General features: G+C 40.1%; 2 protein-coding genes across 2 annotated transcripts in view; one reads left to right on the top strand and one right to left on the bottom strand.

The window, feature by feature from the left end:
* The window catches only part of LOC125452309 (uncharacterized), a 197863-nt gene extending 182850 nt beyond the window's left edge, over positions 1-15013 (bottom strand). The window contains exons 1-3 of the mRNA XM_059645058.1: positions 14955-15013; positions 13084-13175; positions 5675-5768 (exon numbers count right to left, since the gene is read on the bottom strand). The gene's annotated coding sequence lies outside the window, so the exon portion shown is untranslated. The remainder of the gene's footprint in view (positions 1-5674; positions 5769-13083; positions 13176-14954) is intronic.
* The window catches only part of nt5dc1 (5'-nucleotidase domain containing 1), a 514716-nt gene that overhangs the window by 349255 nt on the left and 139658 nt on the right, over positions 1-25803 (top strand). Inside the window, exon 7 of the mRNA XM_048530930.2 lies at positions 18238-18412. Coding sequence (XP_048386887.1) covers positions 18238-18412 — 175 coding nt within the window. The remainder of the gene's footprint in view (positions 1-18237; positions 18413-25803) is intronic.

Below are 25803 nucleotides of genomic sequence, written 5' to 3'. Positions count from 1 at the left end.
CTGCTAACTTCCTTTATGCGGTGTGGGCATCACTGGCTTCCGCAGTGTTTATTGCCCTTTCATGACCTATTAACTTGTCAGATTATTTCACCACATTGGCTAACATGTGACTCTCAGCAGGTAAGGAAGTAGATTTCCTAATCTGAAGAGGACATTACTGAACCAGATGGATTTTCATGATAATTGATGATACTTTCAAGGTCACCATTACTGAGGCAAGCCCTTAATTTTAGATATTATTAATTGAATTGGAATTCCATCAGCCATGGTGGGATTTGAACCCATTTTTCCTGATCATTAACCTGGGCCTCTGATCGCTAGCCAGAGACACAACCACTCCACCATCATCATCCCCCATGAGTGACTGTAGGCAAAATGTTGTCATCCTGCGAGAGGACAACAGATTTCTACTTCACAGAACCACTGTCACTCCCTTGAAGCCGCACTTTAGTAGTCCTACTAATCACTGAGTGAACTTTGCTAGACTCTGCTGTGAGACTCTGCATCTGAATGGTAACCACAGTCCGAGTTGACATGGCAGTAGGTTGGGATTTCCTTCCCTTGTTCTGAGCTTCCATTGCAGCATTAAAACATCGGGTGCTGTAATGCACCCTGAGACATCAGCCATCTGAAGTCAGCCCACCATCAACTTCTCAAGGGCAGCAAGATAAATGCTGGCCCAGCCAGTACCATGGATGAATAAAGAAGAACATTGCATCTTGGCTGAGTCCTCGAACATTTTTGTGAATGTTACTTTGTTACATGTTACATTGGAAATGGTGGGTATGAAGTTGTGGCGAGACTCTTCACCAAATACAGCAGGCTTCAGACAGACCTACCAATGCACCAAGTGTTTCCAAACACATGCTCATCAGGTTTCACACCTCTGTACCAAGATCCTCATTAAAGTCCCCTGCAACAGAAACTTTGGACATACTTCCCCTGCGTGAGCTATCACCCCTACTGTATTCTCCTATACTGTGGCCGCAGGCCACTCTTGCCTGGTAGCTCATCATGTGAAAATTCCACATTAAATTAGCCTTTGAAGTTTACATTGTGCTAGTGGTTCAAACTGGAATTGAGCGACAGAGTTTCTTCTCCATCATTGTCTTGCTCTTTGACTTAATTCCTGCTGCACCAATTCCTTACCAACTGGCAGCTCTTTGGCATCTGAATACACTAAACCAAAAGGTCAGAACTGGGATGAAGGCTGACAGGGAACACAAGAGGCAGATGGTTGCAGTATCTGCAGTTTGTAAATCAGAAGTGATTGTGGGGTGAAGGGGCACATAGAATGGGAGAAGATGGATAGATGGAGAAGGTAAAAACAGACTGTCACCTTCAAACCTTTCAACTCTGCCACTGGTCATGTGCTCAATTGTGGATGCACCATTAGCAAATCTCGTAGGCTTTCAAAACTGGATGATGGATTGTCCCAACTATTTGCAGTAATACAATGTTAATCAATTTTGGAGAATGAAATATGAGCAGAAACGCATAAAATTAAAATAGTGAAGGTCATTAGAATTTATGGCGATACATTCATGCTTTAAAACTATTAACTGGGACAGTTTTGGTTTGTAGTTTACATCACTGCTCTTGCAGAGAGTATATCATTTTAATTACGTGTTATTGAATTTTATCCATTATATTCTCAATAGGCCATTCCAAGCATAAATGAGCAGAAATCTTTTATTAATTTAATAAACCCATGCAGTTGCACAATTCAGCTACACATAACAAAAGAAAGGTCTATGTTGGAATGTGACAGAATTGCTATATCATACCCTTCAATGTAAGATATCCTTGAGGTGCTAAGACTGTGGGTGCAGCCAAACGTTTTTATTCAGTGTTTCCTGAGGATCCTGTGGTAGAAATGTATCTGTTTTAAAACTTGTAGCTTGTAAATATCTCAAAGGCATTTTTTGTAGTTGTCTGGATTTTTGCAGCAGTCTGTTATGATGGCCTTTCATCTGATATAATGTTGAGCAACTGAAGGGACACAGTTCATGGAAGTGCCAGAACAAATAAGAAGAAGCCAAAATTAGTTCAATTGTCCTAATCCATTGGGAATCAGGAATCCTCACAGAATAGTGGCAGTAATGACGAGTTAAATTCTGACACTATACTTTTAGTTCATCTGACAAAAACTGGAGATTACTTCTAAGAAAAACAAGTTTGACATTTCCAGTTAAATTATTACTGATGCAAGTGAGTAACCTTACAGGTTGGTAATTAATATTCTGGACCAAAGTGCAGGATGCAAGTTTGAGCTTGCAGTTCCTCCCTAGATGAATTCCTCCTGTACGTACGCAGTGTGAGGAAGTTATGTCCTAAAGAATTGTATCATTTCTACATTGAGTTGCAGCCAAAACAAAGGCCATTCATTCCAAAAAGCCTGTGCCAGTGTTTATGTTTATAATGGTCTCCTATCAACCAGCCTTCTCATGTTATTGGCAATCCTTTGATTCTTTTCTCCCTCATAGGCTTATCTATCTTCTTCTTAAATGAACTGGCGCCATTTGTCTCAACTTCTGTACATGGTAGCGAGTTCCACAGTCTAACCACACACGGGGTAAAGGAAATTCTTCTGAAATATCATTCTTTACTGCTGACCATTTACTATGAATGGCCATTTGATTTAGTACCTCTGCACAAGAGGGAATATTTTCCCCAAGTCAACTATACCAATCTTCTTCGTAACTTTAACTCCTGCATTAGGCCTCAACCTTCACTTTTCTGAAGATTGGCTGCAAGTCCTGAAACATTTTCCTTTTTTCAATATAGTTATCGTCTGCTTATGTTGTTCTAGGTGAATGACATGGGGTTTTTATGAGAGCTGGAAAAGTCTGAGAAGTTGGGGCAAGCAAAGCAATATTCTTCTTCATGGCCAATTTATGAAAAGAAATATTTTATGAGCCTGTCTGTTCTCCAAATGCCAGACGTTTTGACCAAATAAAAGACAATATTTATTTGTATGGTTTTGACTTTTTGAATGCAATCATTAGCTGCACACCAGTGAAAATTAATGTATTTTAAACTTTTGGCATTAATTCTTTGAGGGCTGCAGTAATGTATACGAGTTTGTATTTTTTATACAGAAGGGGATCAACAGTTGGACTGAGTTGTCAGGAAGTGCGGCTGAGGCTAAGACACTGAACTCACATAAACAACTAAATATTGGAACTGGAAAAGATATTTTGAGTGGATGGAGGTTCCGTCCCCAACACGCCCCCCCGGAAATGAAGTTTGGGCCAGGACCTAGCATATCCTGACCTTGGCCTGATTTCTGGCTCTTCTGTCACATTCCTGGTGGAGTGGAAAGACTTGCAGGAATTGGGGGATGCTTTTTCTTATAAACTGTGCTCTGTTTATCCGGACTTTGGCGGTTTCTCGGCAAATGTATATCTGGCATCGAGATATGTTCACAGTTTAGTCATCTATGTATTTGTCACTGCATTCTGATGATGTAGGCAGCAGCAAAATGCACACAAATTATTTAGTAAGAAAAGTCTGATCAAGGAAATGCTTCAGTCCTTCTGCCCTTGGAGTTGTTCTTTGTTGGTTCTGTTTGTTTGTGTTTAATTGATTCAAATGAGCCCACGTTTGAAGATATGAGCAATGCTGACACTGCAATACAGTACCCTGCCAATCAAATTTGCATTGCCAGTAGTGTCATGCAGATAAGACTTGAACAGTCGTTCTGTGTGAGCGTTCAGATCAATGCAAGGGATCCTGTGATATGATTTGAATATCAGCTGGAAACTCTCTTAATGTCCATGTCAATATTCTTCCTTTGACTGAAACCAAATTAATTTGCTTTACTTTGTGAATCCTAGAGCTGTTCTACACTTACTTCCAAAACAAGAATGTCTTCGCTTCAAATGCAAATGTATCTACTAAGGCTGACTTTGTACAGAGGGCTTGAAAATCGCTATACTGACCCTAGATCCCAGGATGTGATTCCGTGTTTGAACCTCTGTGCTCAGATTTCTCCCAGCATTAAATTCTTTAACTGAACACATGCGAAAAATTCTGGGTGACTGTAATAATGGTATAGTTACATTCCTTATTTTTTTAACTGGACCATCTTCCTCCATCATTTCTCTTCTGTTGTTCAGTTTGATAGGTCTGTCATTGCTGGATTCCAACATTACCTGATCAGAGGATATAGCCAGATCAGATTTTACCAAAGCCTTCTCATTCAGCCCAGAAATGTCAAAGATCCATTCCAGGTTCTTTTGATTTTGTCAGCATTATCAACAAAATTAGGATCATCTTCCACCTGCAAACTGCTAATATGCAATGTTCTACCGTAGCAGCAGATTTCACTGCTACCTGTGTGCTCTCAGAACACTTGCCCAGCAAACAGTTTCAGATGAGTCACAGTTTCTTCCAGTTAAAAGTGTGGAGACCCTTGCCTTTGACCTCTCTTTAAAACCATCACATCCAAGGATTTCATTACCACTTCTGCTCAAAATCCGAACTTGAACTAAACTGTTTACAACAGCAAAGCTTCTGACCCACGTCAGAGATCTCCAGCTTCTTTCATGAGAATGTTGTGCCCTGTCTCTACTGCAATCCATTTTCTCCTCCCATCCTGCACCCTCTGTAAGCTTCAATTTTCCAAAAGTTCCACTGCATTCCAAACTGCATCATTCCCTTCACTGTTCAGATTTGGAACATTGTGGCGTGAATGTCACAACTTATCATTTTAATCCTTGTATTTAAGTGCTGGCATTCCCAGGCCATTGCATATGAGTCTGAAAGGATTGATACTTGATTGAGTACGGGATCTACTGCCCACGGCAATGAAGCCTGAGGCTTTGGGGAGAAGGATGTAGGAGCTGGTAAGGAACAGACCTGAGGCTAGTGTGTTCGTAACATTCTCTATAGTAAGCTGTAACAAGTTATAGTAATATATGTATAATATATCATAACACATTGTATAATACATAGATATATTTAATAAATAAATTAATACATTCCTAATATGTTAATAATATGTCAAGAGCAACTAGGGACAAACAATAAATTTTGGCCAGCCAGCGATGCCCACATCCCACAACTGAAAAGTTTTTAAAAGTCAATATACCAATATAGTAGTATACTTAATGTATTTGTGTGTGTGTGTGTGTGTGTGTGTGTGTGTGTGTGTGTATTTGCAGTAATCAGCTTGATTCTTTTGGTTATACCAGGAAAAGTGGTTATTCCCATTCACACTATGCCAGTTCAGGCTCCATTGAACCTCCCCACACAGAACACTGACCTTCCCACATCTGTTGAAACTTCTCCAATAATAAAACCTCTCAGCTGGAGTCTCTGTTTCTCTGGTTCCTTTGATATTCGTCTTCCTTTACGTTATTGGTAGGCATGCCTTCTGCAGCTAAGGCTCTGTGCTTTGGAATTCCCTCCCTTAACCCTTTTTTCCTCTCCATCCCCTTTCTTTTTTCAAGACCAGATCCACAATTCAACTCTTTCACTAAACTTTTCACCGTAAAATCTCTTTTATTTAATGTCTTTTCTTTTTGACAATACCTTGGTGACTCAACATGGGATATTTTCTCAGTAATGATACTATGTATATGCAAGTAGTCATTTTTATCTCGTGTGTTTTGTAACTTTTTTCCATTATTGTCCTGCCAACAGTCTGAAAGATTCATATCTCACTTACCAACAACATATTTCCAACATTTTGTACCATTTCCTCAGTGCTGCCTTGAAAGTTCAACTTCCAGAGTTAGGGTTAGGATACCAATGGAGGCAAGCTGACAATTGAAGACAGAAGACAAATGCATCTTAAAGCGACAGAAGTGTTAAAGAGATTAAACACATGCTGATTAACCAGATGAGGGTTTTAAATCAGAGTTAGTCTAGCAAAGCTGGAATGCCAGCACAAACACCATAACCAGGAAAATGTCGCCTGTCAAGTTTTTTTTCCTGTCTCTGTTGTTTTCTTAGGCTTTAATTTCCTTTATACTCCAAACACTCATCAAACATATGGCAAGCATTTGGCGTTGAGAGCAAGAAAAGAAGTCTCTTGTCCCTTTGTTTATATGACTGCACTTTAAGATTTGATTGAACTTTAACAGCGTTTTAGCAAGCTATTTGTACACTAGATGTCAGCTGATATCTGTTAGTCCACTGTGGGAAAGACAAAAATCTAAAATTTTATGCAGTGTTGTTTCTGATTTTGGCATACAGTGAGGGACTTTGCTGTCCACTGTCTAACTATGCTTTTAACTTTTTAACATATGTTTTTTTAAAATTTTGTTGGACTCAGTAGAACAGTTTTGATCTTGTGTTTGGAGCTCCTTCTGCAATAAGCTGCCTGGTCTGTATGTGACCTAACAGGTGCTATTTAAAGGGGCCAGTATAGGGTATAATCACAAGGTACATGTTTGATATAAATTTCCCTAAATTGGTTATCATCGGAGCTGGAGTACTTCACCTGAACCATGTCTACATCAAATGAGCCACAACGGCACAGTATACCCTCCACCCCAGCTGCAATGGCACCATCACTGCTGCCACCCGCTCTCAGTTTGACATTAGTGGGTTCTGAGACTAGCTGCTGAACTCCTCTAGCTCCTTCCCTTCTCTGCATGCTGCCTGAAGACTCCTGCTGGCATTGCCTAAAACTACTGTTTGAATGCTCTTTGCTGGTAGCTGTATGCCTGTATTTGTTAGGCGCATGCAGTTCATTGGCTTCATGTTGATGAGGACAAGTATCCCCTGTGCCCTGGGCCTGTCCTTTCAGGCATGTGGATTGTTTATCAGCAACATTGTATAGTCACATATGAGAGCCCTCGAATTTCTATCTCCTGAAACTCCCAATTCATGCAAGTTCCACACCGCACACGTGTGAATTGAGGTCTTGAAACAATTGGACTAGAAGAATTCAGGAACTGTAAGAAGCCAAAATTGGTATAAAGCCAATATCCATCTACACCAGAGCAGTCCCTTTCTGACCAACCTCACTTCTTCCTGCACTGTCTTGCAACTCAATAGTTGCTTGCTGGGGCAAAATGTTAACATATTCATAGAAAAGCACAATAAGCATGCTAACATCTTACTTGGTATTGCAACTACAGATGCGGCCTGTCAAAATACCATCTCTTGGGACAGAGCATCATGGGCTGAAAGGCCCATTCCCGTGCTGTACCGTTCTAACAAACCCATTTCCTTACCTCTCTAAACATAAAGTAATTGTCAGAATTTCATTTATCTGATTGCTAAATCTCTAAATCACAGGACAGTAAAAGTACAGCAAACCTTTTTATGAACACCTTGGGGAGTAGGAGTGTGCCTGTTGGTCAGATATTCCAGATAACCAAGATATATACATAACAGCAGTAAACCCTGATGAAGCAAAGCTTCAAGACATCAAATTCCTCAAAAGATCTATGTAAGAACATCAAACACCTCTAAAAATCAATGTAAAAACACACAGTAAGTAATAGAAACATAATGCAGAGGTGTACATATTAATGTTATACTTTATTCACAGCTTAAGTGCACTGCCCTCACAGTTGATTGTGGCATTTGAGCAATATAATTTTTGCCGGTTTACTAAGAGTGCTGGTTGAAAGGTGCCAGTTAAAGTTTGCTGTACATGCTGTCCCACAGAATGACATAAGAGGCCATGGCAACCTTTTGGATGATGAGTTGCATTATTTCCTAACACTTGTCATTCAACGTTCAAACTGGTTTTACTCTTCTGAACGCAGCTGTAACCTTCATCGTGCAGTGGGGATACTTTTAATCAGACTGTCAACTGTCAGGAATCTGAGTCTTCACAATCGCATGGCAAAGCAGCCCAGCAAATGAGATTCTCACCTGTTAGAAATACTGGAATTTTCAGCTCCATTCCAGTGCTGAATCTCCCAGTCTTTCAGCATGCTGGAAAGAACCACTGACTTGGATGCTAATACTGCGTAAAATTGTATACCATAAATCATAGCTTGTATGAAACTAGCTCTGCTGTACCTGTTAGAAAAAGCATTTTGTGGGTTAATGGTATTGGCACCAGTTAAAGTGTGGCCAACTTAAAGAAAAATATTCAATACAGGACCACCATTGAGGCTGTCTCATTTGGGATGCCACAGCTCGGCTTAGGCTGGCAACTGCAAATGCTTTTATGCTTTTGGAATGATCCAAGCAAATTGTCTCAAATTAACAGCATTGCAGAGTGTAATAAGTGAGAAGTACAAATGTTATCACTAAGTTTTGTAATGTGGAGAAAACAGAAAGTTTTCAGTGAAGCTGACTGAAATTTCAGTGTTATTGAGGGTAATTGAATAAAAGTCAGAAGTAAAATCAGTGATAACAAAGTGTGGAGCTGGATGAACACAGCAGGCCTAGCAGCATCTTAGGAGCACAAAAGCTGACGTTTTGGGCCTAGACCCTTCATCAGAAAAAAGTAAAATCAGTGTTTTGTTATTTCAGACTATGAGTCTGATCAAGAGTTACACTGTGCTTTTCATTTAAAAAAATTGCATTTTGGGAGAGTTTCCTTTAATTGAAGTGAAATTATTTTAATTATGTGTTTCCCAGGTGCCTCAGTGGGATGAATTCATCTGCAGCCCTGTATTAAGATAACATGGTATAGAGCTGGATGAACACAGCAGGCCAGGTAGCATCAGAGGAGCAGGAAAACTGACACTTCAGGTCTGGGCTCATCTTCAGAAGGTTTGTGAAGACGGCTCCAGACCCAAAACGTCAGCTTTCCTGCTCCTCTGATACTGCTTGGCCTGCTGTGTTCATCCAGCTCTAGACCTTGTTATCTCAGATTCTCCAGCATCAGCAGTTCGTACTATCTCTGCAGATCTGTATTGACTCGTTTACAGCTCAGTTGATGCAGGAGACGGCTACAACTGGCCTCCCAGTGCACAACAATTGATAGGAATAAAATTAGTCAAAGGGCAATATGTTGTGGGAAATAGTCCTATTCTGCGCATGACTGTATTTTCTTCAGAATGTTCCCCCCATGCTACCTCAGTGCAGGGCTACACTGCAAACCAGAACATACTGGGCAGTGCAGCGCTCAGCCGATGCACAACCAAGGTTCCCTTTAAGATGGGTACATATGCAACTATGCAAGAATCTGGAACATACCATACAGGTCAAATGAAAGAAGAAACACAGTGGGAACATTGTACCTGAGCGGTTGATTTTTTTTATCTTGGTCTAGTTTCAGAAATTCCCTTATTCTCTAAGAAGCTGCAGTTTTGGCAAGTTGTACATCAAGGTGGATGCATTGATTTATTTATAACACAAAGATGCAGCACGGACTATAATGCTGGGGAGGCCATCACAAAATGTACCCAGCTATACTTCTTAGAAACTTCAATTAAAGATGGAAAGAGGGCAACTATAATGAATAAAAATGTATTTTCCAATATACATGGAAGATCTGAGGTTGTGGGGAGTGGTGGTGATTGGAAGGAGGACACGTTTTCAAGTGGACAGCAATTAGACTTGACAACATGAGGACAGCACTCAAGAGGTCATTATCATTTTTAAAGTCAGGCCTCACTAACGTATTTTGAGTAGACTGTCAGACCAGGACCGGGAACCTCAGGCAGCTCAGCATTCATGATGAGGGTGAAGGGTAAAAAGTAATCATTAGCTGCTGCTTAGAGCAGAGTCAGAAAGCAGGGAATTAACATATCAAATGTTGTTTTGATAAGTCCGAATTCAGTGTTGACTCTTTTGTTCGTTGATGCTAATGGAGTCATAGATCACAGAAACAGATCTTTCAGTCCAACCAGTCCATGCTGACCATAATCCCAAACTGACGAATATTTCCAGAATTTTCTATTATTGTATCAGATTTCCAGCATCTGCAATGCGATACTCTGTTTTCAATTGTTTGGACATTTGAAAGACCCTCTCACCCTTGTATTCAAAGACCACCAGATTCTGTTCAATCTGTGATTGCTATTGTCTACTATTGACTTTTTTTTCCTGGGGATTTTTTTTAAACTGTACATTTGGCTCCCTACTGAGTAGTGACAGTGGAGAAATTTTTTTTGGCATCATTATGTTAATTTTATGCAAATAGGTGCTTGTACTTGAGGCGAAACTTTACCAGAAAATGGCTGTGTTATTTATGGCACACATTGTGGAGGGTTTCTTAATCACACCTCGTTATCTATGCACCACATCCCTTTACCACCATCCTCATCATATTCTCCCTTTCACTGCAAGCTGGGATGACTGGCCATGGTCAGGACCTCCCAGGATTCCTGGCATCGATGCCACCTTTAACACTCAGCTGTGTATCTAGTAAAGCCTGAGGCTGGGCTATATGGTTTGTTTTATTTGGCCCAGACATGTCAGACAGTGGGGAATTGGCATCTCAATTTGTCAATGCAGACCTGGAGGGAACTTCTGCAAGGGAGGTAGATGCTGCTCGTGGAGCATGCCCTGAGGTGTTGGTGACTGAGGGAGGGCCAGAGGAGCCAGTGGCAAGCTAGAGTCTTTAGATAATTGCTGTGACCTTCATTTCAATTGCCACCATCCAGTTTCTCTTCAGATGGGAAAAGGGAAAACTGTATATCGATGAGGTGAGGTAATCAAACAGTGAGGGTGTTAATGTATATTAATGTTCATAAACAGGCCTCTTCACTGCTCACTAGCAAGAATCTCATGTGGGCATTCACTATTTGTTTGGAAAAATAATTTTGTTCTCAACAGTGGGAAGCTTCTCACAACTGATCTTCTGTGAGTTTGTCAGCTTTCTCGCTGACGCTCATGTCGCTCAGGCGCTGGGAAGATTTTGCCTTTGGTCACTGATTGCAGGAGACAATAGAGAGAAAAAAAACATAAAGCTTTCTCATGATTTCTGGGCTACACTGGGTATTGCCCAGAATCACTTTATTGAGGACAGAAGATGTGGCAATATCATTTACACATGGACCTGCAACACTGCAAGGACATTTTTAAAATTATTTTTGCTCCACATCATTGAACAGCAATAAAAAAATTACAGTTGTATTAAAGTCTGTGTGTGGGCCTGACAGAATTGAACATTTAATTATTGATAGAGGTTTTCTTCTCACTTTGTTTGCCTACATATACAGTTGCATATTTTCCTGGATACATACACAGTCGTACAATAGTGTTCAATTACTTGCTTCATTCTATGGCAGTTTTGTAGTTTAGATTCATACCACTGTGGGGAGCTGTAATGGCATGCAGTTGAACCTTGATTCTATAAAATTGTAATGGCAGGGTCCAGTTGTTCGGTTTAATACAGTGTCTGTCACACATACGCCACACAACTGGTGTTAGTGGGATCCTCCTGGTACTAATTTCCGCAGATTAGATATTGAAGATATGTTTCTATTGTTCTTCTAAAAGCGTCTGTGGTATAATATAGTTGTTACACTGTAGTTGAGGTTTCTGAAATTATTGTTTAACTTTTGAACTGACAAGTTACAACGGCAAATTCCAAGACCTCTAATATATTAAAAGGCTTAGGTGAATGTAACTTATTCCCATTAAAAGTTGGAACTGTTGCATCCTTGTGACTTGTTTATTTAGCTGTGCTTTCTGTATGTGTCTCACAAAGCATTCTTCAAATTGAAGGGTGCCAGGTCCACATAGAGAAAGTATATTGAAGATAAGACAATAACAGACATGATAGGCATAAATTGGGAGAAGACGCAAGAGAAACTGGAGCTGATTTCATTTGTGCAAATAACTTTGAGTGAAGATCTAATCTAAGAGTTCAAAACTGAGAGGGGTGGGATTTTATAAACTGAATTTTTTAAAAAAACTACTTCCACTGGCCTGTGTTCGTAACTTTTTTTAAAGGCATATGTTAAAAATGATCACCAAAAGAATGCCAAGAAGTTAAAATAATTTTTTTCGTACCAAGAGTTGGCAAGGCATTCGTTTGTTGTGCTCTCAGACACAGAATCCATAATAGCTTTTAAGTGGAAAATGGACAAATAATTGAGAATACATATTTAAACGGATATGAGAAAGAACAGTTGAGTGAGACCAAGTAAATGAAATACACAGCTCTTCCAGTCTAACACAGCCAGTAAGGACCAAGTGGCCTCCATCAATCATCCAGACTTCTGTGATTCTAAGAATTACAAAACATAGGCTTGGCCCGTGTTTTATCTCCATTTCAGCACTAAGCTTCCAGATTTAAAAAACACAATTCAAAAAGTACAATACTGCATCTGTCTTTTATGATGAGCAATGTATCTTCAAACAAAACTGAAGTAAACTTCCATTATCAGAATATATTGAACATTTCTGCTTCACGCCAACCACCGTTCGGGGTTTTGAGTGATGATGCCAATTTAATGTTAATCTAAAACAAATTATCGGCAGCTTTATGATCGCAAAGCATTAGGAAAAGACTGCCCAGATTTGATTCACTTCTGACCATGTTGATAGCAAAGTGCTCATACTTTCATCCAATCAGATGAGATTCAAACACCATTCAATAGATAATTTAGTGTCATAAGCCCTAAGAGTCAGGTAGAATTGCTTTGCCTACATGATGACGTTAACTCCGACTCAAGGTTTCTCATGGGGGAGTAACATAAGAGTGTATCACTGCGGACTTCAATTGAAATTGCTGGCTTTGTTTAGATTCATGTCTGCTAGCAACAAAATGAGGTCATGCCAATTTTAACCACCAGGCCTTATTCTAAAATTCTGCTCGTTGAGCCTGGAGCAGTGGGCAATAGCTTTTTGTGGTTGCCAGTCTCTTCTAACCAGGCATTTCCTGGTCCTCCTGCAAAACTCAGTCGAAGTGGGAGGGTGCCCTGATTTCAGAGGTCTTAAAGTTCTAAAAGGGAGGAGAGACTACTGAAAGTGAGCCATAAGGTTTCTTCATGAGGTCAAAGAAGGGTATGGACGAGTCAGCCTCTCATGTCTGTTCGTAAGGTCATCACCAATATGTACCTCCACTTCAATATCCAGTTTTTGTCCATATCAGTGAATACAGTGAGAAAAACATAACAATCACAGTCTGTTGAACTCTTGCCCCGGATTTCTGCAGCAGTTGAAATAGTTTCTCTGAAACTAACCTTACAAGTTAAGCACCTCAGTTACCTGGTGGATCCTGTGCCTATTGATGACACACAGGAAGGATGGATAGACAACAGTTGCCAGCCTTACCAGTCACGCCTGTATCCCAAGGATGACTGGAAAAAAAATTATACTTTTAGTCAATGCAAGTAATGCCCTTATAAAATACCAGACTTTTTCTGCTAGTGATTGCTAATGTTTTATCAGATACAGTTTACCTTTAGCCCAATATATTCACGATGTTAACATTTTAGCCGTTTTCGCATTCTCTTTGCCATTTGGTACGTGTTTCATGCATTAAAAGCACATAGAGTGTGGAAATAATGCTGGCAGAATATATACGATGGTACATTATAGATATTTTGATTTCAATACCATTTTACAGACATTTTGCTTCAAGTTAACTTTTAGTTGCTTTTTACGTGAATTGTGATTTTAATGAAGAAGCTTCACTGACTTACTGTGTTTCACCACCTAAATAAAATAAGCAAGAATGATACGAACTTGTCTTACCTCTCCTAATAGGAACTCCCCACCATTCCAGCTACTAACCTAGCAACTCTTTAATGAATTGCTTCCAACAAATTTACACCCTTCCTTAAATAAGGAGACTAATAGACCCATGAAGATGTACTGCACGGAGACACCCTTTGGTCTCACTTGCCCAAGCCAACCAGATATCCTAAATTAATCATTTGGCCCATAGCTCTCTAGACCCTTCCTATACATGTACCCATCCTGATGTCTTTTAAATGTAATTGTACCAGCCTCCACCACTTCATCTGGCAGCACTTCTCCAGATTTATTCTCATTAATGCCCTGTATGCCTGAAGCATAATTCTACTACTTTGGTATTCAGTTCTCCTTACAGAATGAATCCTACAAAGTTTGCAGAGCTTTTCTGGACGAGATAAAAATAAACTTGAAACATTTTCTTCAATTATTAAACAATGATTTAACTATTTTCTTCATCATCTGTCAGACCTGTATTTTGCTCCCTGTAGGTTGAAGCAGAAGGATCTAATATAGCCACATGTACTACAAGTGAATTGATTTTATATAGCTGCAGATGTGCATTTTGTGTTAATCCAAGTTTAAGATTGTTACTGTAGCCACCTGGGATGCTCTCAACATTTTGTGATCATGAGCTGGAAGAAAAATGTTGCCAATAAAAAGAAGTCTGAGATCATCCAAGTGACATGTCTACATAGAGGACACAAATCTTGCCAAGCTGCACAGTTCAGAGTTTCAGTGTTAGGTTAAAATACATTATAGTGACCTGTGGTAACTTTGCAATGATTGGATTCAACATTAATGGACTCGGAAACTGAAGTTGGCAAGGTTTCAGATTTAGACTCCTTACTGCAATCTTTCTTATCTTGCTGTAAAATGCTTGTGGGCTTCAGTGTATACAAATAGCTGTTTGGATGGCACATGTCACCCTTCCAGTGGTGACACAACACCTTCAGAAATTTTTTAAATAGCTTGCTGTGGTCTTGCTACTTTCCTTTACATCTCAGAGCATTATGGACTCAGACCCAAAAAGACAGATAACCTATCCACCTCATAACCCCATTTGATTAAAGTGTTTGGACTGAGAAGATTAGTGAGCAGGTATCAGAAGAAATCACCTTTGAGTGAACAGTGTGTTTTGTTCTTTCAGGGGTAATGTAAATGGGAAAGGAAAAAATATAGATCTTTACACTTCAATTTTACCCTGACTGTTTAAACATTTTCATGAACCTCATTATCAGAACCATATTAAGTAATTGGAGCATGCTTGGTTTGAACACTGCCCAACTGAGCTCACTTCTGCAGACATTCCAGAAGAAATGAAGAAACCACTGACTGTGACACACAGGAGTCTTAAATTATAACCAAGTGTCACCAATTACCTCCAGAATTCCAAACAGCATTCCCAGCCAAAGGATAGAACACCCTTCTTCAGTTTTCATCTTTATCCTAGAGAGATGGACGTCTACAGCACAAAGTCTCTTCAGCCCGTCAAGTCTGCACCAGACAAAAACAGTCACCAAACTATTCTAATCCCATTTTCCAGCACCTGGTCCATAGCCTTATATACTTTGGCATCACGAGCATACATCCACGTTGTTTTTAAATAGAGTCAAATAGCACAGAAACAGACCTTTTAACAATGCTGACCCAAATTCCAAACTAACTAGTCCCACCTGCCTGCACTTTTCCCATATCCCTTCAAACATTTCTTATTCATGTATTTATCTAAATGTCTTTTAAATGTTGTAACTGTGCCTGCATCTGCCACTTCCTCTGGAAATTCATTCAACATGCAAACCACTTTGCATAAAAGAATTGCCCCTCATGTCCCTCTAATCTCACCTTAAAAATGTTCCTCCTAGTCTTGAAATCCCCCACCCCAGGAATAAGACACTTAACCTTCACCTTGTCTATATCCCTCATCATTTTATAAACCTCTGTAAGGTCACCTCTTAACCTCCTATGTTCCACTGGAAAATAGTCCCAACCTAACCAGCCTCTCCTTACATCTCAAACCCTCCATTACCAGCAACATTCTGGTAAATCTCTTCTGACTTCTCTCCAGCCTAATAATATCCTTCCTCTCACGGACACCAGAATTGGACATGGTACTCCAGAAGAGATCTCACCAATGTCCTATACAACCATGATATAAGAACCCCGTACCTATCCTGAAAGTTCTGAGCAATAAAGGCAAACATGCTAGATAGCTTCTTAAAACACCCTATCTATATGTGATGCAAACTTCAAAGAATTATGTATCTGAACCCCCAGGTCTTTGTTCTACAACAGTGTTCAAGGCTAACTTTTGATTGTGTAAATTTTGCCTTTGTTTGTTTTACCAAAATTCAATACCTTACATTTATCCAAATTAGACTCTATCTGCTACCACTCACCCATTTACCCAATTCATGAGTCATAGAGTTGGACAGCAGGGGAATTCACCCTTCGGTCCAACATGTCCACACCAACCAGATATCCTAGTTCTATTTGCCAGCGTTTGGCCCATTATCCCTCTAAATCCTTCCTGTTCATGTACCCATCCAGATACATTTTAAATGTTGTAATTGTACCAGCCTCCACCATCGCCTCCTGCAGCCCATTCCATACATGCACCACCCTCTGCAAGAAAAGGTTGCCCCTTAGATCCCTTTTAAATCTTTCCCCTCTCACCCTAAACTGATGCCCTCTAGCTTTGGACTCCCCCGCCCTGAGAACAAGACTTTGGCTGTTCATCCTGTTCTTGTCGCTCGTGATTTTATAAACCTCTATAAGGTCACCCCTCAGCCCTCTGTCTCTACCAAGCTTACAGGCAATGACTTTCAGATTCCCACATCCTTTGGGTGAAAAGCTATTTCGTCACAACCCCTCTAAGTGACCTGCTCCTTAACTTAAATCTTTGCCCATTAGTCTATCCATCAAGGTGAAACATTTCTTCATGTCTGTGCCCCGCATGATTTTATACATGTCAGTCATGTCCCGTCTCAATCTCTCTTGCTCCAAGGAAAACAAGTTCAGTCAGTCTAATCTGTCTTCATACACAGCCCAGCAATCCTTACAATACTACATTTAGACGTAATAAGCACCAATGCGAACTAGTTGAGCCATATAACCTGTTTCAGCTTTTCTATTTCTGCATACTTTGAATAACAAGTTATTCATTATTTTTCCGTATACTAAATGTTTCAAGGTTAAAGTTTAAAAGACCTTAGTTTTAAGATTACCTTGAACACACTATTGAAAATTTGCGAAAGGATTAGACTTTGCATTTTGCATTCATGCAGTAAATTGTTATTGGTATACTGGAGCTAATAGAGGAGCTTGTATAACATGGTCTTGAATTTACAGCACACAAACAGCTCATTTGGTCCAGTTGGTTCATGCTAGTGTCTGAGATCCACACAATCCTTATCTGAAGCAGGGACGCCCGCAGGTGGAGTGGGGACGCCACCAACAAGTGGCCAGAGCAGGTTCACTAGAGACTAGAGCCAGTACAGTGGTGGCCAGAGCCAGGATGCCATTCATCAGCGGTCCAGTGTCGAGCGGGGGTGGTGGCCTGATGTTGGAGCATGGCAATAGCAGCCCATTGCGGAGCATGGCAGCGGCCAGCAGTCAGACCACGTCGAAGGCCCCCTGCATTGGTTTGCTGCACAGAGCCTTTGGAAAGAGACTATGACATTTATCTTTTTAACTTTGCTTTTTTTTTCCAACCTACTTTCTATAGCTGTAATGTAGCTTATTTTTTTTCTTTATTTCTCTATTCTATGACTAAGGTTTGTACCCAGGCATATTTGCACCTAAAGTGGCACTGTAAGTGGCAACTTATAAACTTTTCACTGTACTGATTTGAATACATGTGACAATAAGCTAATTCATTCGTTCATTCCTCTTCATGAAAGTCTAACACTTTGGTCTCCGGTGTAGAAGTGAAATAACTTGAGAAAACTCTGCAGGAGGAAATAGATGGATAAATAGTCCCTTCAAGCGCTGCACAAAATGGGGAAAGTAAGCATGAAAGACACCTGAGGTACTTTGATTTTACTTAGTAGGTTTAGAGAACTGGAAATCCAGCCAAGATAGTATACACAATATACTGCCTCAGAGGAACTGGAGTGTAAATGAACAGTTATCTGAGGAACAGAGTAAACAAATTACAGAGTAAACAAACAAGTTGCAGATGTCAATGCCATAACCCCTGTCATCACTGTCGATTATTTTCCATTTAGTTGTTGCTAGGTTTACAAAACATAAACAGCCTCGGAACTTTTTTTTCCACTTAGCAACCTTTTTTCTCAAATTCACTTCTTGTGGAAGATTGTCTTTATTCTGAAGATGTGTTAACCAAATGAACACTTCTGCACGTACTTAGCTGCACATGTTGGTAGATAATGAATGAATAATGCCAATCTTAATTTTACAAAGAGACTTCACAACAGCCTACGAAACAAGTCATTATCCAATATTAAACATATGGGCTTAGGCAGAATGTCCGCCATTATCATATTACAAAGTTAAATAGTGTATCAAAGACAAATTAACATAAAAATGGGCTGTTAAATGTAGCAATTAGGTTAATTGCTGATTCACATGCCTTGAAATTAATTGCAAAACGTAGTATAAAACATTATCAGACATTTGTCTGTTTCCTTTTTCTCAATACAGAAGACTCTGGAATATATTTTCCATCAGTGAAAAAAGATCCAGGAAAATACTTACTGCGTTGCTCTGAGTCAGTGAAAGATTGGCTGAGGAAACTGAAGAATGCTGGGAAAGTGCTGCTGTTAATTACCAGCTCCCACAGTGACTACTGCCGACTGCTCTGTGAACACATTCTTGGGTGAGTGCAACAGCACAACATGAAAAATGAATTGTATTTAAATCGGAATTGCTTGTTGTATCAACAACATGAAATAAAGGTTAGAGGGAAACAGACAATGGCTGTTAATTATTAAATTGACCTCCAGATATGTGAACAGGGAAAGCTGGAACTGGAAAAACCAAAGAAATGTAGATATTGGAAATCAGAAACAAAACTAAAAATTGCTGGTTAAACTCAGCATGTCTGGAAGCATGCGTGAAGAGAAAGCAGAGTCAAAGTTTCAGGTCCAGTGACACTTCAGAACTGATTGTAGCTAGATACAAATGCTGAAAACAGGGGTTTGAGGTAGGGGCAGGAGTAAACCAAAGGTGGAGATGGAGCCCGGAGTTAGAAAAGAAGAGTTGGGCAGACAAAGGATTGGGTAAAGGTCAGTCTGGGAGAATGGATAGTTACTAATGGGGGTCTTTACCAGCTAACAATCGGGTGTTTGTGGTGGCAACTCGTGATTACAGGGTCTTGGTGTGTGAGGTTCAGGGTAAGGAAGTGGGGAAATGTGCTCAGGCCCCAAAATTATTGAATTTAATATTGAGTCTTGAAGTCTGCAGGATCCCCAAGAGGAAAATGACATGTTCTTTCAGCTTGTGCTGACCTTCACTGGAACACTGCAGCAAACAGAGATATGTGCCAGGAAACACGGTAGGGTATTGAATTGGCAGGTAACCGGAAGCTCAGGGTCATCTTTGCAGACAGAATACAGCTATTCTACAATGCATTCACTCAGTTTACATTTCATCTTGTCAATGTAGAGGAGACTAAAGTGTAAGAAGCAAATACAGTAACCTAAATTGAGTGAGATGCAGGTAAATCAGTGCTTCACCTGGAAGGTGTTCCTGGGGCCTTGGATAGTGATGAGGGAGGGGGAAAACAGGCAGGTATTGCACCTTCTGGCATGGCATAGGGAGATGTTGGAAGTGGGGAAGTGGACCAAGTGGAGGAACCAATCCTGGTGGAAGGCTGACAAGGGAAAAGAGGGGAACATATGTCTAGCGGTAGCATCTTGCTGAAGGTGGCAGAAGTGACAGCTAATGATTCTTTGGACACAGATGCCGGTGGGGTGATAAATGAGGACTGGAGATATCCTATAATTGTTGTGGGAGGGAAGAGAGGGTGTGAGGATTGAATTGCAGGAGATGTGTCAGTCATTATTGATGGCCATGTCAACCACAGTGATAGGGAATCCTCAGTTGAGAAAAACAGTGGACATTTTGGAGGCCCCAACGTAGAAGCTGACATCATTGGAACAAATGTGACAGAGACAGAGGAACTGGGAGAATGGAATATAGTCTTCACAGGAAGCAGGGTATGAGGATGTATAGTCAAAGTAACTGTGGGAGTCGGTGGATTTGTAGTGAATATTGGTGGAAGCCTGGACAGAGAACTGTTGGACTGTTTATAGTCAGTAACACACTGCCCACATAAGTCAAAGGTATAATCTTTTAGGTGTCTATGTAAAGTGGGACATGGTGAAATATAGGACCAAACAAGGTCAGCAAGAGATACCAAGCTCATATTACTGTTGCTGTGCCATTTTCTGCAGATATCATAGAAGGCAGCTTTTCATAGTTGTCAGCTGATCTCAGTGAAGTCAAATGTGATAGTTTTCCCAAAGACATCCCAGCACAACACATCATGGGTCACCCCGATACTAATCCAGGGGCTTGGAAGCAGTCAGTCAGTCAATTGGAGCAATGAGAGTCAGTCCAAAACTAGAAAGCATAGGTTTAAGATGAGAGGGGAAAGATTTAAAAGTGACCTAAGGGGCAACCTTTTCACACAAAGGGTGGTGCACATATGGAATGAAAAGTGGAAACTGGCATAATACCAACATTTATAAGACATCTGGGTGTATACATGAATAGGAAAGGTTTAGAGTGATATGGGCCAAAGGCTGGCAAATGGGACTGGATTAATTTAGGATATCTGGTTGGCATGGTCAAGTTGGACCAAAGGGTGTGTTTCCATGCTGTACATCTCTCTGACTCTTCTCATAAGAGATGAGGAGCGAAAGATGGACAGCAGACCCCTGTGTTTGGACTCTTTCTGCCCTCTTAACCAATAGAGCTGACTCTGTAAATGATCAGGCAGGGTTAGTAACATAAAATTCACTCGGCTTTGTGATGAGAAACTTCAAAAGGAAAAGTGAGATTCTGCTTTCTAGTCTTAGTTTTAATTTGATCAGATTATTTAGAACCTTTTTTATGTAATGTTGAAAGCACTCTCTAATATTCAAAAAGTATCCAATTTCTTTTTTTAAAACAAAAGGCATGTCTTTATTTCTGTGGAAACTTGCTAAATTGGTCCTCCTCCTCGGAGAGAATTTCAAATTGTACTTACAAGCTAATTTACCAACTTCAGCGAATATAAGAGATGTGTTCATTTGAAACTGACTCCTGCGTTATGGTCAGGAGCTCTAAAATGCTGGGAAACCGACCTCAGGTTTTTTATAAATAGCATTCAACTGACCTGAAACTTATCTATGTGTACTATGGGCCGGCACGGTAGCTCAGTGGCTAGCACTGCAGCCTCACAGCGCCAGGATCCGGGTTCGATTCCAGCCTCTGGCAACTGTGTGTGGAATTTGCACATTCTCCCTGTGTCTGTGTGGGTTTCCTCCGGGTGCTCCAGTTTCCTCCCATAGTCCAAAGAAGTGCAGTCTAGGTGCTAAATTGCCTGTAGCGTTCGGGGGTGTGTGGGTTATAGAGGGATGGGTCTGGGTGGGATGCTTCAGGGCATGGTGCGGACTTGTTCGGCCAAAGGGCCTGTTTCCATACTGTAGGGAATCTAATCTAATCTACTCAAATTATCCCTGCTCCTGATAATTTGCCAATATGTGCGTCAGGCAAATCACCTTGTTGTGCGACTTACTAACCTACGTGAAACTCTCAGTCCAGTTTATTATTTGCATTATTATTGATTTCTTCACACGTATGCAGAATTTCGACGCCATTAAAATGACCTATTTTAAATAGCCACTCAAGCTTCCTAATCCCTCATTATTGCAGTCAATGGAATTTTCACTGTGCGCATTTGACTTCTCAATCCTTTCAAATTTAATTTTTAAAAAATGATAAATAGCAGCGTGATCTCAGGAACCACAAATGCTGTGATGGATTGCCAGGAAAAACAACTCCAAACTTATGTAAACAAAGCTTTATCCTCGATGATGTCACTGACAGTATCCTTGTTTACAAAAATCTGCTGTAACCCTCATCCTTCTCACATGACATTCATTGATTAGTGATTAGTGATTAGTAAAAGTGAACCAACCCTATGGTCAAAAATATTTATACATCACTTGTGCTTTCTGTTTTTCTGTCACACTTTTTGACCTGATTCCAAATGTCACTTCAAGGAAACGCTTTTGATATGAATCTATAAAAACTGATGCTTTTGAACAGTGGCACAGCTTCCATCTGGATCCCATCTTTGAAACTGTCTCTCAAATGTTTGGAACTAGATGACACAACATGTTAAAATATAATCCGGCACATTAGGTTAAAAATTCTGAAGTCAAAATATTTTATGAAACATGTGATGCTTCAGCAAGTTTTTAGCACGTAGCAGTTTACAGCACATATTTGGGCATTAATTGCTCTTCAGAAAGCCTCAGCAATTGTTAGTGTTGGAAACATCAGTACCACTCATTGCCAAAGCAGCGCTGTGAGAGTACTGTTAAGATGAAACATCACAGAGAAAAGGTGCCTAACTTTCCATCTGACTGGAGTATCTGAGTGCAGCATCTGCTACTTAAACCTGTTCAATAATCCCATTTTTCACAATCACAGTCGCCTTTCTTAGATTTTTAGTTGTTGTGATTCTTGTCCACATCATGTTTGTATTGTATCATTCTTGCATTTTAGCTAATCCCATATTTGGATCCACTATTTAATCTCTGCTTTTAGTGTGTTTTGCTTATTGACATTTTACATGTTCCACCACTAAGAACCGTATAATAGCATAGGGATATCCATTGCTTCTTGAACTTTTTAATGTTTATTTTTTACCAAAATGCCCTTAATGTTGCATATTCTGTTTAGCCTTTGAAAAGAAGCTGAAGCAACTTTTAAGAGATAATGGGAACTGCAGATGCTGGAGAATTCCAAGATAATAAAATGTGAGGCTGGATGAACACAGCAGGCCAAGCAGCATCTCAGGAGCTTTTAATACTCCTTTCGACATCTTCTTCCCAACTTGAATTCTTTGGCACTAACCTAACGGGAATGCAAACATTTTCACCTGTTCAACTGCATAGAATCCAACTGTAATGTGTACATTTTCCAGATTCTTTCCAAATAATATAGGCCTTTTTTTACAGAATGCCAAGATCTTTTCTGTACTGCCATCTGTTTTCATGAATCATTCCTCCAGCCTCACGTTCTGTTGGCACAAGGAATTTATTTATCACTCAGATTGAGATAATCAGGTCAGCTGTGTGCCATGTCCCTCCTCTCCACTCGCCCACTTAGATAAACTCCCTCTCACAATCCCCATTGCCTAAGAAATAAGCTCATACGTTTGTCTAGTTTCTTCATTATCTCCTTTCAGGTCCATTCTGAGTTCATCTTTTCCATGAGAGTCACCTTCTCTCCCTCAACCCTAACTGCATGATACTGATGACCAACCTTCTAATCCCTATGTTAGACAATGTTTTTTGTAGCTCTCTCACTCCCCAGGTATTCCACCTCCACGTTCTTCTTTAAACATGCAGATATCAGCACTCTCCTCAAAATCAACCCTTAAACATGCCACTTTTGAATCCCATTTCCTTCTCCCTTTCTCTCCACAATCTTGGAATATGTTGCTGCATCCTAATAATATTTCTGTTTTTGCCAGAACTTTGCCAGAATGTTTGAATCCCTCCCATAAGGTTTCTGCCCTTTCCACAGCACAAACAGTGCTTTTACTGATGTGGCAAATGACAATTCATATGACTCTGATAAATGTAAGCTTTTCCATTTTGTACTCCTCAACTTGTCTACCCCCTTTTGAGATGCTTGACCACAACACCACCCTCCAGACTGTTTGCACTGTTGTCCAGTGGCTGACATTCGTATTGACTGCATTATAATCTGATTGGAGCTAGAGTATCACTCAGAATGATGTCTCTTCCTTTGCCAATACCTCTGCTGATACGGGTCGAGGAACTGGGATGAGCAAAAATTCTTCACTCAAAGGATAGCGAACCCATAAAATTCTCCACAATAGAAGGCTGCGGAGACCAAGTCACTGAATATATTTAAAAAAGACATAGATAATTTTTTAGATATTGTCAGTATCGAGGGGTGTTGAGAGAAAGTAGGAATGTGGCATTGAGATGGAGCTTGAGTTCAGGTTGGATTGAAAGGTGGAGCAGGCTTGAAGGGTTGAATGGCATATTCCTGCTCCTGGTTTCAAATATCTACCTTTGGCATTGCCTATTTTTCCTCTGCATTGTTCCCCTTGGCAACATCATCTAAAAGCATATATTTTCAATATGTGTACTGTTGACACCCCACTGTACTACACATTGACCTGACCAGTGACTCTACCGTTGCTGTATTATCAGATTGCTTATCTGATTTCCAGTACTGGATGAGCAAAAATTTCCTCCACTTAATCTGTGAAAACTAAACCATTATTTTTTGTTAGCTCTCCAAACTCATTCCTGAACTTGTATTTGAACCATCGCTAAAACTAGCTGCTTTCACCTCATCACCTAACTTCTCACCAATCTTACGCTGCTCAAACTTCTGTCCATGCCTTTCTTACTTCTAACCGTGACTATTCTAGTGCTCTCCTATCTGATTTCCCAATTTCTACCCTCAGTGATTTCTGCTGCCCATGTCATAGCTCAGAGCAAGTTCTATTCTATGATCATTGATGGCCTTGCTAACCTGTGTTGGCTTTCAGAAAAGAGCAGTGCACTGAGATCAAAATTTGCATCTTATTGGTCAAATCACTTTAAGTCCTGACCCCTTCCCATCTTCGTAATTTTTATCACCTCTCCAATCCTTTAATATACCTGCTTTTATCAAATTCTGGCCTCCTGAGTATTGTTAAATTTAATTGCTCAACAATTCATGGCTGTGTGTTCCGTTGCCAAGACCTTGAGCTCTGTAAAACCCTCCCACACCTCACAACTCTGGACCTCATTTTCCTCCTTTTAAGTCAACCATCAAAAGCTGCAAATGCCAATGTTAGCTTTAATTTTGAGAAGACTAGAATCCAAGAGCAAGGATTTCCTGTTGAGGTCATATAAAACTAGTCGGACCATATTAGGAATATTGTGAGCAGTTTTGGTCTTGGATGTAAGGAACGATGTACTGGCCTTGAAGGGGATCCGCAGGAGATTCACAAGAATGATCCTGGGAATGAAGGAATAATCATACATGGAAACATTTAGGACTCTGGGTCTGTACCTGGTGGAGTTTAGAAGGATGATGGGGACTTTTGTTGAAAATTACAGAATAATGAGAAGTCTGAATAGAGTAGACGAAGAGAAGATACTTGCAGTAATAGGTAAGTCTCAGCCCTGAGGGCACAGCCACAGAGTGAAGGAATAACCCTTCAGAACTGAGATGAGAAGGCGTCTCTTCAGTCAGAGGGTGAAACGGATTGCCACAGAATGTTGTGGAGGCCATGTCATTGAGTGTCTTTATGACAGAGATAGATAGGTTTTTGATCAGTAAGGAAATTGAGGGTTATCAGGAGAAGGCAGGAGACTGGGATTGAGACATGTATCCGCCATCACTGGATAATGGAGCAGATTTGATAGGTCCCATGGCCTAATTCTGCTCCTGTACCTTATGGCCTTACAGTCTCTTTGACCAAGATTTTTGTCATCTGACCTAATATCGTGTTATTTGACTCTTTCATATATTGTTTTGTAATTCCCCTTGAGAGGTGTTTTGGAATATTTTATTCTTTTAAAGGCGCTGTGTAAGTAAATCTTATCTATAATCCAATTTTTCTCTGCTGCACATACATACTTGGTCAGTTTGGATAAATCTGTTTTTGATGTTGATATAAATTCACATTCATCCACAAATCAGATATGTAAAAAATCTTGCCACATAGGGAGAGACACCAAATCTATTCCTTTCATGCAGCATTAATTGTGGCTTTGCTACTTGTTTGATTATTCCATCAGTGTCCTATGAACTCATCTTTTAAGAATTTGTTATAAATGTTTCCTAAAGCTTTCCAGGAATATGTTGTCAAACCTCAAGATTTACTGTATTCCTCCTCACCGTATGCTGCCAAACACTTGCTTAATGTCTATGTAGTAGTTCTAATGAGCATTCCACAAGTTTCTCTGAAATTGCTCTCGTCACAGTTTATCTGTTGTACTTCATCCTGATCTAATATCA

This window comes from Stegostoma tigrinum, chromosome 4, assembly GCF_030684315.1.
Source record: "Stegostoma tigrinum isolate sSteTig4 chromosome 4, sSteTig4.hap1, whole genome shotgun sequence".
Taxonomy (NCBI): Eukaryota; Metazoa; Chordata; class Chondrichthyes; order Orectolobiformes; family Stegostomatidae; genus Stegostoma; species Stegostoma tigrinum.
This window is presented reverse-complemented; position numbering and strand designations above follow the sequence as displayed.